At 38.9% G+C, this 14,663-nt stretch overlaps 1 protein-coding gene and 1 pseudogene across 1 annotated transcript; both read left to right on the forward strand.

Annotated features, from left to right (window-relative positions):
* The first annotated feature begins 857 nt into the window (after positions 1-857).
* LOC139783399 (uncharacterized) lies at positions 858-2,110 on the forward strand (annotated as a pseudogene).
* Positions 2,111-3,229: 1,119 nt separating this feature from the next.
* Positions 3,230-5,968, forward strand: LOC139783397 (uncharacterized). Its single transcript, XM_071722547.1, has one exon. The coding sequence runs from the start codon at positions 3,230-3,232 to the stop codon at positions 5,966-5,968; it is 2,739 nt and encodes a 912-aa protein (XP_071578648.1).
* The last annotated feature ends 8,695 nt before the right edge of the window (positions 5,969-14,663 follow it).

The raw sequence follows: 14,663 nt of genomic DNA on the forward strand, positions 1-14,663 counted from the left end.
GTACATAAGTAGTCAACGTAAAGAGTGGAAACAATCTTCAAAAACTATCGACCTTGAAGCTCAAAAGTTATTTGTTGCGGTCGTGCACGACCATGCGAGTATGCGAATAACAATAGCACACTTCCATACACACACATACACGCTACACACAGCCACACGAGCACGCCCCTAAGGATCTTTATTGATGTTATGCCGAAATCCGACATTAAAGGAAGCGACGGCTTAAAAGCATAGCGGCATCGACTATCGGCGTCCTTTGACGGAAGGATCTAAAAATCCGCGGTCCGTCTGATCTAATGAATCCAAGAGGGGATTCGAATATATAATGCCTCGCGACTGTGGCACAGTACTACTCGCGCTTAGAGTTTCGGACCGTAAGGATCAGTAAAGATCTTTACGGGCGTGCATAACTGCGACTCAGAGACAAAATAAAGAACTCCCAGGCGTTGTCGTAGTGCGTTGTCGACTCAGGGCAATAGCCCCCAAGCGTTGTCGCAACAGAGAATATCTCGATTGTCTTGAGAGTGAGATTGTTTCCGGAAAACAATACCTTTTGAGATACATTGTATTAAAGCGACTTGTGAATACGAACTGTGTAAGAATAAACGACGGCGTAAATCTTAAAGGACTTACGTCGACACAGAACATTATGGTGCCTCCTGTGAGGTTCGCGGTCCCTGGCTAGAGAAGAGCGAAACAACGACGGATACAGGACCCGTTCTAAGAAGCAGAGATCATCGCCATCCTCGAGCTCGAACCCACATCACACGTTTTACAGGGACGGTATTTACTAATATCATATAGCTAGCGTGTCGTTCGGTCTTATCCTTATCTTAGTTTCATCGTCAAGTTTAACAATGGCGGATTAGATTAAACTTCTCGTTCAAAGACGAACGACATTGAAATCGCAGATAACTAATTTGAGTAATCTTCTCGAAAAGGAAGGGCTAGATAACACGGCATTAAGATTGCGCATAACACGTTTAACAGAATTATTTCGCGCATTCGAGGAACACAACGACGAACTCGCGATTTTAGATCCAAACGAATCTCATCAGGAAGAATTCATGAGCATACAAGAACGATTCTATACTCTCGCGTCTAAAATTGAGAATATTTTAAATCCAACAAGTTCATCGGTAGCGAGTGGCTCGAATAACCAAGTCCGAATCGAGGAAACAACCGCGGTAACATCTAGCAATAGGCGACGGATTAAATTACCAGAAGCACCGCTACCGACATTTGACGGTAAATACGAAAACTGGTTAACATTTAAAAACGCGTTTCGTAATTTAATCGACCTACACTCGGAGCTCTCAGATGTAGATAAACTGTATTATCTAAAATCAGCATTGAAGGACGAAGCCGCGAATAAAACGAGAATTTTTGCAATCGACGGAATTAATTATTCGAAAGCGTGGGAATACTAGAACGCGCGTATGAAGTAAAAAGAATCCTTATCTCGCGTCATTTATCATTAATCTTGAATCTACCTACGTTAGATAAAGAAAGTACAAATGGCTTATCCAAATTAGCCGATGATACTCAACAACACCTTGCATCATTAAGCGCGTTAGGCGTCAACGTCGGGCCCGAAATAATAGTCCATATTATCGAAAACAAATTACCAAGGGTCACTCTCGAGAAGTGGGAAACAACTCTTGATAGAGACGCATTTCCGTCACTTGAACAATTATATGAGTTTTTATATAAAACCGCGGTTTGTGCGTCAAAGAAAGAAAAGGCGAGACTAGCGGATAGTGAAACGGGTAAAAACGAAATTCCGGCCAAAAGGAAACGTATTTATTCAACAAATCAGGCATTTATGACGAATACTAGTCAGAAATGCGTCGCGAGTAATATCAAGCGTCACCCGCTTTATTTATGCGATAAATTTAAGCAATTATCGGTGTCGAAACGCATTGAAACGGTGAAAAACGCAAAACTTTGCTACAATTGTTTGCGTTCACATCGCGGTAGTCAGTGCAAATTCTCGAACTGCACGATATGCCAAAAACGGCACAATACGCTATTGCACGATGATAAATACGTGTCCACCAACAAATCCAGTACTTCTAAACCCGAAACCAGCAAAACCGAATGACTAGACAGCGTGCACGAAAAGAGCGAATTAAACGTCGCGACAATAACAGCTGAAATAACACCGCAGTTACTAACGAGCGCATTAATATATATATACGATAAGCATTATAATCCGATAAAGTGTCGCGCGTTACTAGATACATGCTCTTCCGCGAATTTTATTTCAGAAAACATCGTAAAACATTTGGGTATACGGGCGATCCCGCAATCGATCCCGGTTAATTCTATCGATGCAACGAATTCTACATCTAAAGGCGTGGTACAAATTACGATACGTTCAATACGCGATAATTTCCACAAAGATTTGACATGTTTAACTCTTCCAACCATCGCAGATCTTGTTCCATCCGAAGTTTTTCCGCGAAATCAGATAAAAATACCACCGAACATAAAACTTGCGGATCCGGAATTCCATTTACCACGTCCTATCGATGTATTAATCGGTTCGGGTGCCACGCTGTCTATGTTCTCGGTCGGTCAGATCAATTTGTCATGTCACAAACACGATCTATATTTACAAAAAACGCGCCTAGGCTGGATTATCGCCGGTAACACGTCTTCTCCAATTTTAACAGAAGGGTCGGCGTCTTATTTGACAAATCTAGACACGCAATTAACGAAATTTTGGACAATCGAAGAAGTTTCAGTTGATAGATCAAAATCAGAAGAAGAGATCGAATGTAAAGCACATTTCTTGAGAACCGTTACTCGTAATTGCGACGGGAGGTACGTGGTTCGTTTACCGTTTCGCGAGTCAAACATTGGTATCGGAGAGTCGCGATCTATCGCATTAAAACGGCTAGCGACTTTAGAACGCAAATTGGAGCAAGATCTAATTCTGAAATTAGAATACACACGTATAATTAACGAATACAAAGAATTAGGACATATAACTCTAATAGAAACTCCCGATGACAATGGATACTACATGCCTCACCATGCAGTTATTAAAGAGTCAAGCAATACTACTAAGGTTCGAGTCGTCTTCGATGCGTCCGCAAAATCGAGTAACGGTGTGTCGTTAAACGACGTCTTATTAGTAGGGCCCACGATTCAACCTAAACTCTTTTTGCACGTAATTCGGTTTCGCATGTACACTTACGTAATAACCGCAGATATAGAAAAAATGTACCATCAGGTACTGCTACACGAAAAGGATCGTCAGTATCAGCGTTTCCTTTGGCGCGAGGACGGCAGAATAAAAACATATCAATCAAACACACTTATATTTGGAGTATCATCATCTCCGTTCCTCGCAATTAGCTCCACACAAAAATTAGCAGACGACGAAAGTCATATATATACTAGAGCGGCTAACATCCTTAAAGAGGAATTCTATGTAGATAATCTAATAACCGGTGGCGAATCCATCGAGCAAGTTCGAGACATTAGAGATGAAACAATTGCGTTGTTAAAGCGCGGAGGGTTTCACATTAGACAATGGGCGTCAAATGAGCCACGCGCCGTCGAAGATTTACCGAATCACGCGTTGCACGCTAATTACATGCTTACCGACAATCAAGCGTTTCAGACATTAGGTGTTTATTGGATTACCCACGACGATAAGATATGCTATTCGGTACAGCCGGCTAAAATTTCAGAAACGGTGACAAAAAGAAAAATTTTGTCAGAAATATCAAAGATTTATGACCCGATAGGTCTTTTAGGGCCAGTAGTTTTGTACGCCAAACGATTAATACAAGACGTGTGGAAAGCTCAAATACATTGGGACGAATCTATCCCACAGTATATTTATACACAATGGTCAGAATTCAGGCAACAACTAGGATCGTTAAATCAAGTCACATTCGATCGAAAAATATTATTAGAAAATTGTCATAATATCCAGGTACACGGGTTCTGTGACGCCAGCAAGTCAGGTTACGGAGCATGCTTATACATTCGGTCTGTCGGAGAAGACGGAAGGATAAACAGCAGATTATTATGCGCTAAATCTAGAGTGGCTCCGATTAAACCACTCACGATCCCGCGACTCGAGTTATGCGGCGCGTTACTTTTAGCCCGATTATTTCGCGAAGTAAATAGCACATGGAAGTTTTCACCGGACAAAGTAATTTTTTGGTGCGATTCAACGATCGTATTACATTGGCTGAAAACTTCTCCACATTTGCTTAAGATTTATGTAGCGAATCGCGTCAGAGAAATTCAGGAACTTTCTGAATCGGTTAAATGGCGTTATGTGAGTACAGAGGAAAATCCGGCCGACGCGATTTCCAGAGGTCAATTACCTCACGCATTTTTGCAAAACATTAAATGGCGAACGGGACCTTCATTGTTAAGCAAAAACGAAAACGATTGGCCTAATGAAAATTTACAAACTATCGAAGTGTCTGAATTAAAGAAAAATACTTGTCTGACAACGACGTTTAAAGATTTTAGCATACTCGAGAGGTATTCATCTTACTCTAAACTGTGCAATGTGATAGCCTATTGTCTCAGATTTCGATCAGTCAATAAATATAGCGGTCCATTAAGCTTGAAGGAGATAAAGGAAGCTGAAATACGGGTATTAAGGATCCTTCAAGCCGTTCAATTTTCGGACGAATTTAAAAAATTAAAAAATCAACAACTCATTCGCAAAGGCAGAATCATTAATTTAAATCCTATTATAGACCAGAACGATTTAATTCGCGTCGGAGGTCGACTCAAATCATCAAACTTAACTTTCGAACAAAGACACCCAATACTACTTCCGAGTCGACACCCTCTTACCGATCAAATTATACGCGAAACACACGAGAAACATTACCATACGGGAATTCAAACCACATTATACCTAATTAGACAAAAATTTTGGCTTATGGACGGTAAAAATCAAGTACGCAGAGTAATACGTAAATGCGTGCGTTGCACGCGTTTCGAGCCACCCGCGGTCGAATACAAGATGGGTGATCTACCAGCTAGCCGTGTACGCGAATCTAGACCTTTCACTCACACGGGTGTCGACTTTTGCGGCCCCTTTTACATCAAGGAAAAGAAATTTCGGAACCGAAATAAGATTAAGGTCTATGTAAGCGTATTCGTTTGCATGTCTATAAAGGCAGTACATTTCGAGATTGTAAGTGATTTATCGATAGACGGCTTCCTCGCAGCGTTACGGCGTTTTTGCGCAAGACGCGGAATTCCAGAGCATATTTATTCCGATAATGGGACAAATTTTATTGGTGCGAATAATCAATTAAAGGAACTTTACACCTTATTCAATTCCGCAGAACATAAGAAACTTATAGACAAATATGCCAACGAACAACGTATATTATGGCATTTTATACCGCCTGTAGCTCCTCATTTCGGGGAGTTATGGGAATCTACCGTAAAAATGTTCAAGCATCATTTTAAACGCGTAGTAGGCGATGCACTATTTACGTTTGAGGAATTAAACACGTTCGTCATCGAAATCGAAGGTATCATCAACTCTCGACCTATCACTTCACTATCCTCCGATCCGAACGATATGCACGCTTTGACTCCCAGTCATTATTTAGTCGGCAAGCCAATAACGGCTCTCCCGGAGAGCAATTTGCAATCTGTTCCAGCAAACCGTCTTTCAACCTGGCAACATATAACGAAGGTGCGACAAGACTTTTGGGCACGTTGGTATCTAGAATACTTGAACGAACTTCAACGTCGCACCAAATGGGTTAAAGACGGCCTGGAACTCAAAATCGGTACAATGGTGCTAATCAAGGAGAAAAATCTTCCCTGTACTCAATGGGCATTGGGCAGAATTGCAAAATTATATCCAGGAGAGGACGGCATCGTACGAACGGTCGATGTTAAAACGACCAAGGGAGAAATGAAGAGAACCACGAAAAATCTGTGCCCTCTTCCAATCTCGCAATAATTCAAGGACGCTATCGTCACGATGTATTTTGCGGATGCAATAGATGTCGTACACTAACATTGCATTATGCGTTGCAATAACATATGTTTCAATCTGCGTTACATATATACATATTATATTCATTATGCGCTAAACCAAACCAAGAATTGTTCGGTACCCTCTCAACGGGGGGAGTATGTTGCGGTCGTGCACGACCATGCGAGTATGCGAATAACAATATCACATTTCCATACACACACATACACGCTACACACAGCCACACGAGCACGCCCCTAAGGATCTTTATTGATGTTATGCCGAAATCCGACATTAAAGGAAGCGACGGCTTAAAAGCATAGCGGCATCGACTATCGGCGTCCTTTGACGGAAGGATCTAAAAATCCACGGTCCGTCTGATCTAATGAATCCAAGAGGGGATTCGAATATATAATGCCTCGCGACTGTGGCACAGCAGTACTCGCGCTTAGAGTTTCGAACAGTAAAGATCAGTAAAGATCTTTACGTGCGTGCATAACTGCGACTCAGAGATAAAATAAAGAACTCCCAGGCGTTGTCGTAGTTCGTTGTCGACTCAGGGCAATAGCTCCCAGGCGTTGTCGAAAGAAAGGATATTCGATAAGATACGATACATCAATTGTATGAATAAAAACAATAAATCAAAGCGACTTGTGAATACGAACTGTTTAGTGAGTATGAATTTGTCCAGTGAACTCAAATAAAGTCATATTAAAGAATAAACGACGGCGTAAATCTTAGAGGACTTACGTCGACACAGAACAGTAAATTTGGAAATATTGCGCTATTTCTAATTTTATTATATTCTTCAGTCTTTTCTACCCCTATTTCATATATAATTCTTTAAGATTTGGCGAAGATCGATGAAGGAGTTATCGATTTCTGCTCAAAAAGTTACATGTAGGGGAGACCGGGGCCTAACCGTCGCCGGGGTTGAACCGTCAAATCAAATATCTCGGAACCTGTATATTGTGCGAACTCGCTATTAACATTGTAAACGCTGCTTATGGTACCCATGTGACCAACGGAGTTTCGGCAGGTTATCTGCCGTGTTATGATTTTTACGAGGGCAAACGTGTTTTCGGAAGGGGTAATTAAAAGTGAAATTTTCTGCGCGTGGAAATTTTGTAATATCTGCAATAATATTTGCTCTCCAAATCTCAAAGTACGTGATTATAAAGAGTAATGCATGCTGAACACGAATCCAGTGTAGTTTTTTCATTATCGTTGATGTCTAATATTTCGTGGGCGATCAAACCTGAAACTTGTGCTTGGGGCTTATCCGTCAGTAAGCACCCGGGGTTTATCCGTCAGTCACGTCACTGTGGCGCGCCGGGCGCACGACTTCGGCTCACGGCGATTTCAGGTTAGGTTTCCCTCGAGCGTGATTCTGTCTTCTCTTGCACGTGCGTCAGTTTGTATAGGAGGGAAATGGTACGCACGTATCGTCGCAAAACGGGTGTTTTGGCCGACCGAAAAGATGGCGGACCGTTGTTTTCGAGATCGCTCGCGCTCACGGCACGTCGGCGAGGTACGGCGAGGCACGGCACGGCTCTGAGATCCCGCGATTTCCGCGCGAGAGTTGACATGCCGCGCGCGCGGTAGATCGTCCCGACTCCCGGCCGTGGTAAATCGTCGTTGTTGGTCGTTGTGTTAGTGACAGTCGCGCGTGCGACCGCATCGTCTAGCGTTCGCCGCATCGTCTCGGCGTCATTGTCGCCGCCGTTGTAGTGGTGGTGGTGTCGGTGGTGGTGGTCGTCGTCGTCGTCGTCGTCGTCGTCGTCGTGGTGGTGGTGGTCGTGGCCGTCGTCGTCGTCGTCGTCCTTGCTCCGTACAAAGCGACGTAAATCACAGAATCCCTGGGTCCTGACGGAGCGATTCCGACGACGTGTCGTCGTCGGCGCGTCGAGGAATCGGCGCGAGGACGCCGTCGATTCCCGTCGACAAGTAGCAACTCAAGAAGGCAGTTCTTGCGGTGAGAAAAGATAAAATAAAAAATGCCACACAAACAGAACCGCAGCCTTCGACGAGCAGTGGGCGTAAATCGAAATCAAGGAAGCAGCAGCGGTTGGATTCTGACGAAGATTTGGATAATACGTGCTGCGTGTGCTCGAAGAAGTTGACAATAAACAGAGCATATGGGAAACAGTGCATTGCGTGCGAGCGTAGGGCACACAACACATGCGTGCGCTTGTCAGGATCTGTATTCACGTGCCTAAAATGTTTTATGGAATAGGTAAAACAATTATTTTTTAATAAATTTTTATATTTTTCTCTTAAAAAACAATTATTAAAATGTATCCTATTATTTTTCAGGATTAGATGTATATATATATGTATTGAAAATGCAGTGTGACGGATAAACCCCGGGGGGGTGACGGTTAAACCCCGGCATTTTTGAGATTTCAATTTTTCCACCGTTGTCGTTTTTGCTCTATACCGGTTAAATAAAAATTGAATACCGTAGATAAAAATTTCCTATATAAATTTTGTAGCTAAAGGTTCACTCTTTACAGTGGTAGGGGAGACCGGGGCCTAACCATCAGTTTTTTTTCGGTGCCGATTTTTAACAAGAAAATAAATAATTTTAGTTAAATGTGGTATACCACTGTAAAGAGTGAACCTTTAGCTACAAAATGTATATAGGAAATTTTTATCTACGTCGCTTTGTTTAACCGGTATAGAGCAAAAACGACAACGGTGGAAAAATTGAAATCTCAAAAATGCCGGGGTTTAACCGTCACACTGCATTTTCAATACATATACGTACATCTAATCCTGAAAAATGATATGATACATCTTAATAATTGTTTTTTAAGAGAAAAATATAAAATTATTTAAAATTTTTATGCGAAACATTATTAAAAAATAGTTACGAGGGTTCCTCTTTCCGCAGAAGTCACTCGCCCGACTTGTTTCACTCCTCGACGTCCGATGACTCTATTCGGTGTCTGAACGGTTGTAATTCCCGTCTCATCCATATTCCATATGCAGTGAGCCTGGAAATGCCCGGAAATGCATTGGAAATGCACCCGGACTGCTTACTGACGGATTAACCCCAAACACAAGTTTCAGGTTTGATCGCCCACGAAATATTAGACATCAACGATAATGAAAAAACTACACTGGATTCGTGTTCAGCATGCATTACTCTTTATAATCACGTACCTCGAGATTTGGAGAGCAAATATTATTGCAGATATTACAAAATTTCCACGCGCAGAAAATGTAACTTTCACCTTCCGAAAACACGTTTGCCCTCGTAAAAATCATAACACGGCAGGTAACCTGCCGAAACTCCGTTGGTCACATGGGTACCATAAGCAGCGTTTACAATGTTAATAGCGAGTTCGCACAATATACAGGTTCCGAGATATTTGATTTGACGGTTCAACCCCGGCGACGGTTAGGCCCCGGTCTCCCCTATACCACATTTAACTAAAATTATTTATTTTCTTGTTAAAAATCGGCACCGAAAAAAAACTGACGGTTAGGCCCCGATCTCCCCTATTTAGATACCGGGTTGAATTTTGGTATTTTTTAGAAATGCAGGTTACTCTAACTTTTGTAAATTTTGAAATATTGGACTATTTCTAATTTTATTATATTCTTTAGTCTTTTTTACCTTTATTTCATATATAATTCTTTAAGATTTGGTTGATCAGTTCTTGAGTTAAAGGCATTTAAAATTTTGAAAAATTCAATATAAAGAAAGAACCTTTTTACCGATTATTGCCAAATTCAATACCAATCTTTTTTTAATGATACTCTATATAAAATTACTGATTATGTATATTAAGCAAAAATTGGTAACTCCTTCACCGATCTTCGCCAAATTCAATACTTTTCTTAAATAATATTGTACTTTATTCATTAAATAACTTACATATTTTTTAAGCAGAAATCGTTACACATTTTTTAAGCAGAAATCGGTAATCCCTTCTCCGATCCTCGCCAAATTAAATAACAATCTTCCTTTAATGATACTCTATCCATCAAATAACTTAGGGTAGATTGAGGCGAATCGGATTAATATAAGTTTTTAAGTCAATTTTCGTTAGTGTTTTATTTTAAACGAGCTATTTTATCGTGCTAATTAGTAATCCGATTTGCCTCAGTCTACCCTATACATTTTTTAGGCAGAAATCGGTAACCCTTTCACTAATCTTCGCCAAATTCAAAACAACCTCCCTTTAATGATACCTTATATATAAGATTATGTGTATGATTTGTACACTTTTTAGGCAAAAATTGGTAACCCCTTCACCGATCATTGCCAAATTCAACACTAATCTATCTTTAATGATACTCTATCCATAAAAAAAGTGTGCAAGTAGAAACTAGCACATTGCTTCCTCATAGTTTTTAAATGTGCAAGTAGAAACTTGTACATTGCTTCCTCATAGTTTTTAAGTGTGCAAATGGAAACTTGTACATTGCTTTCTCATAGTTTTTAAGTGTGCAAGTAGAAACTTGTTTAAGTGAGCAAGTAGAAACTTGCACATTGCTTCCTTATAGTTTTTAAGTGTGCAAGTAGAAACCTGCACATTGCTTTCTCTATGAGGAAGCCAAATTAATAAATATCTACTAATAATAATTATGCATAAAAAAACAGGCTTCCTCATAGAGAAAGCAATGTGCAGGTTTCTACTTGCACACTTAAAAACTATAAGGAAGCAATGTGCAAGTTTGTACTTGCTCACTTAAACAAGTTTCTACTTGCACACTTAAAAACTATGAGAAAGCAATGTACAAGTTTCCACTTGCACACTTATTTCATATACTTTTGGTAAAAATTCGGTTCACTAACGAATGAGTAGTTCGCGGTCAGACAGACATACATACATACAGACAGACGACGGTACTTATATATATAGATTCTTACGGGTGGTGTGTGTTTGAACGAAAAACTATTGGACCGAATTTTTACCAAAAGTATATAAAATAGAGGTAGAATTTTCCGGGAAGTGCTATAGAGTGTATAGTTTTTCGTTACCGATCTTTTTGGGAACCGGTATCTAAAATTTGTCCAATTTTTCGGGAAATAATTGACCGAATCTTAAAGAATTGTATATAAAACAGAGGTAGAATTTCCCGGGGTGCGCCATAAAGTGTATAATTTTTCGTTACCGATCTTTTTGGAAACCGGTATCAAAAGTTTTTCTAATTTTTCGGGAAATAATTGATCAAATCTTAAAGAATTGTATATAAAACAGGGGTAGAATTTCCCGGGGAGTACTATAAACTGTGTAGTTATTTGTTACCGATCTTTTTGGGAACCGGTATCTTTTTGGAAATCAGTTACAAAATTTTTCCAATTTTTAAGGAAATAATCGAGTGAATCTCAAAGAATTGTGTACGACGGAATTGAACTTCAGTCGATAAAAAATTAATATTTTCAATTTTTAGCATTTTTGTGGATTGGTGTGTATGTATGTTTGCTTAACTACTTATTCGTTAGTGGACCAAATTTTAAAGTGGTATATATGAAATAGAGGTAGAATTTTCCGGGGAGTGCCATCATGTGTATAGTTTTTCGTTACCGATTTTCCGGAAACCGATTTTTTTAATTCTTCTAATTTTTCGGGAAATAATTGACCGAATCTTAAAGAATTATATATGAAACAGGGGTAAAATTTTGCGGGGAATGCTTTTACATTAATCTATCGATTTATTAATTTAGTTAAAACCGGTTCAAAAATGTTATTAATTTTTTGAGGATGGGTTTAATTGCCACTATGTGTATTATTTTTTGATAACAATTTATTTGTTTTAAAACCGGTTCAAAAATGTTATTAATTTTTCGAGGATGGGTTTAATTGCCACGATATGTATTATATTTCGATAACAGATTATTTTTTTATGTAGGATAAGTTGCTGGTTTCACATATTATATGTCAACAGTCACTTCAATTCGTGGCTTTCGTGACTGTCGCGAGTGATAGAAAAGTTATTGCAGTTTTCTTGCAATCGAGAGAGAGAGAGAGAGAGAGAGAGAGAGAGGAGAGAGAGAGAGAGAGAGAGAGAGAGAGAGAGAGAGAGAGAGAGAGAGAGAGAGAGAGAGAGGGAGGGAGGGGGAGAGAGAGAGTGAGAGAGGAGGAGGGAGAGAGAGAGAGAGAGAGAGAGAGAGAGAGAGAGAGAGAGAGAGAGAGAGAGAGAGAGAGAGAGAGAGAGAGAGAAAAGAAAGCAGGAGCGTGATAAAGAAAAAAGGTATAAAGGATGTATTTTAAATATCAGTCTCTGTTTACTTTTCTTTCTATCTCTCTTTAAGATTCGGTCAATTATTTCTCGAAAAATTAGAAAAATTAGAAAAATCGGTTTCCAGAAAATCGGAAACGAAAAACTATACACATGATGGCACTCCCCGGAAAATTCTACCCCTACTTCATATATACATTATATTTCACATAACCTCGATTTTTCACTTAAAAAACCGAGGGATAAAATCGGTAATCGGTAAGTGAAATGTCGAGGTTCTGTGTACATCGCGAGCGAGCAATCTCAAAATTCCCGAAAAAACGCCCGGGTAAACCAAGGGATGATGTCGCTGATCGGTAAGTGAAATATCGGAAAAGCGGAAATGACTCAATAGTGTGAAACTCGAGTAGAAAAAGACCGGTTACGACATGTTTAATCCATGAAAACATTTATGCAGTCCGATTTGAAATTAGAGGCATTTAGTTATGATTCAAATTACGAATATCAATTTTATCCGAGAGTAATAATAGGGAAAATGGATGCAATATGTGATCATTGTCAAGCAAAAAAGTTTAAAACTTAAGCACCTAGAATGTGTTATTCATGAGGAAAAGTTAAACTATCGTCTTTAAATCAATCACCCGACACACTCCTTATGTTTGTCCACAATAAGGATATTGATGACACACAAATAAAGTCGTTTTAAGAAAAAAGACTCCCGGGCGAAACCCGGGTAATAAATATATAAATATGAATATATATATACATATATATATACTTATACATATATATATATTTATATATATAAAAAATATTATATCTATATATCTTGTGCAATATTCCATATTACCTTCAATGTCTTAGAAGATTTGATTATAGTATTTTGCAAAATCACTTAGTCCAAAGTCGAGCAATAAAATTTTAAACTTTAACATTTTAAACTTCAGAACTGGAATCAAAGTATGACAGTCAGGAAAAATGTTATAAATTAAAAAATATATATATACATATATGTGTAAAAAAAAACAAAGTAGATTCTAACGTAGAGATTAGCGCAGTTAATCCGATTTCATTGTCATTTTCACACTGTATAAAAGTGAAAACTCATATGTAGTCTTATTAGCGAATCTAAACGAGATATTATGAATTTTCTTCTAAAATGATGTATTTGTATCAGTGAATCTATCCTAGAAAGTCTACCAGAACCTGATAATGTGATCGACAGTAGCTTTTCATTGATTATAAAGAACATTCCATCGTTGAAGAGCGAGTTCGATATAAATATTGATGGTATTGTCGCGTCAACTGCATCCGACATGTACTCGAATTGCAGTATATTGAAGAAAATGTCGAACGTGTCGTCAGCAGTAATAAGATAGATGAGAAAATGTCATGCTATTGGGAAAGCTAAAACCCACGAATGTATAGCTAAAACTCACGAATGTACATCCAGCTTGTTTTTAAACAAGATTTTTTAATGACAAACGAATTGTACTACGCGGAATACCGTAAAAATTTCTCTCTATTTCTCTTTATCTCCTATAATATTATTTGTTACTTTTTTCTCTTATAGCCATTTAAAAAAAATATATATGCCATTATTATATATTATATACATATACTATTATATAAGGAAATAAAAAATACTTCATAATATTTACGAGATAAACAAGAAAAAAATGTGCTCAGACATAGGATGTGATATAGCGTAGAATGCTTCAAGGATTTTGCATGAAAATCCGGAGTTACGAAATCCCCCTTCCTCCCCCTCTCTCTCTTTCTACCCCATCCCTTCTTCTCTCTTATCCCTTTTCTCTATCTGTCTTTTCTCCCCCCCCCATCCCTCTCCCTTTCTCTCTCTGAATAGTCAAAAGTAACGATATAATCGCACCTATTGAGAGTAATGGTAAATAATATCACGTACAATGTATAATGAGTGTATTCATTACGCGCTGTACAAACTAAAATTTAACAAAAATTCTCTTTCCACTGAATTAAAAATTAAATTAGTTATGACATTGATTATGCCTCATATTGATTATTGTTGTCTTGTCTATAATGGCTTGAGCAATGAGTTGAATACCAAATTGCAGAGACTTGTAAATTGCTGTATTCGTTTTATTTTTGATCTTAGACGTGACGAACATATTACGCCATATAGACGTCGACTGGGATGGCTCTCAGTTGAAAATCAAAGGTTGTATTTTCTTGATTGTCAGATGTACCGTATTCTTTTCTTAAATTCTCCATCTTACCTGAGTGAGCTCTTCAGTCGTCCTGACTCATCGCTGCGGAGATCTGATCGCCTTGTCATCTCATCACAAACTTTTCATATTCCGTCTTGTAGAACCACTATGTACATGCACTCCTTTCGCCTTTCTTCAATACGTTTTTGGCATTCCCTTCCTGATAACATAACATCAGCATCTTCTCTTGCATCCTTTAAGGACCTTCTCCGCTTGTTTTTACTTGCATCTGAATC

This window comes from Temnothorax nylanderi, unplaced genomic scaffold (genome assembly GCF_030848795.1).
Source record: "Temnothorax nylanderi isolate EJ_2023f unplaced genomic scaffold, tnyl_v1.0 TNYL_tig0497_pilon, whole genome shotgun sequence".
NCBI classification, from domain to species: domain Eukaryota; kingdom Metazoa; phylum Arthropoda; class Insecta; order Hymenoptera; family Formicidae; genus Temnothorax; species Temnothorax nylanderi.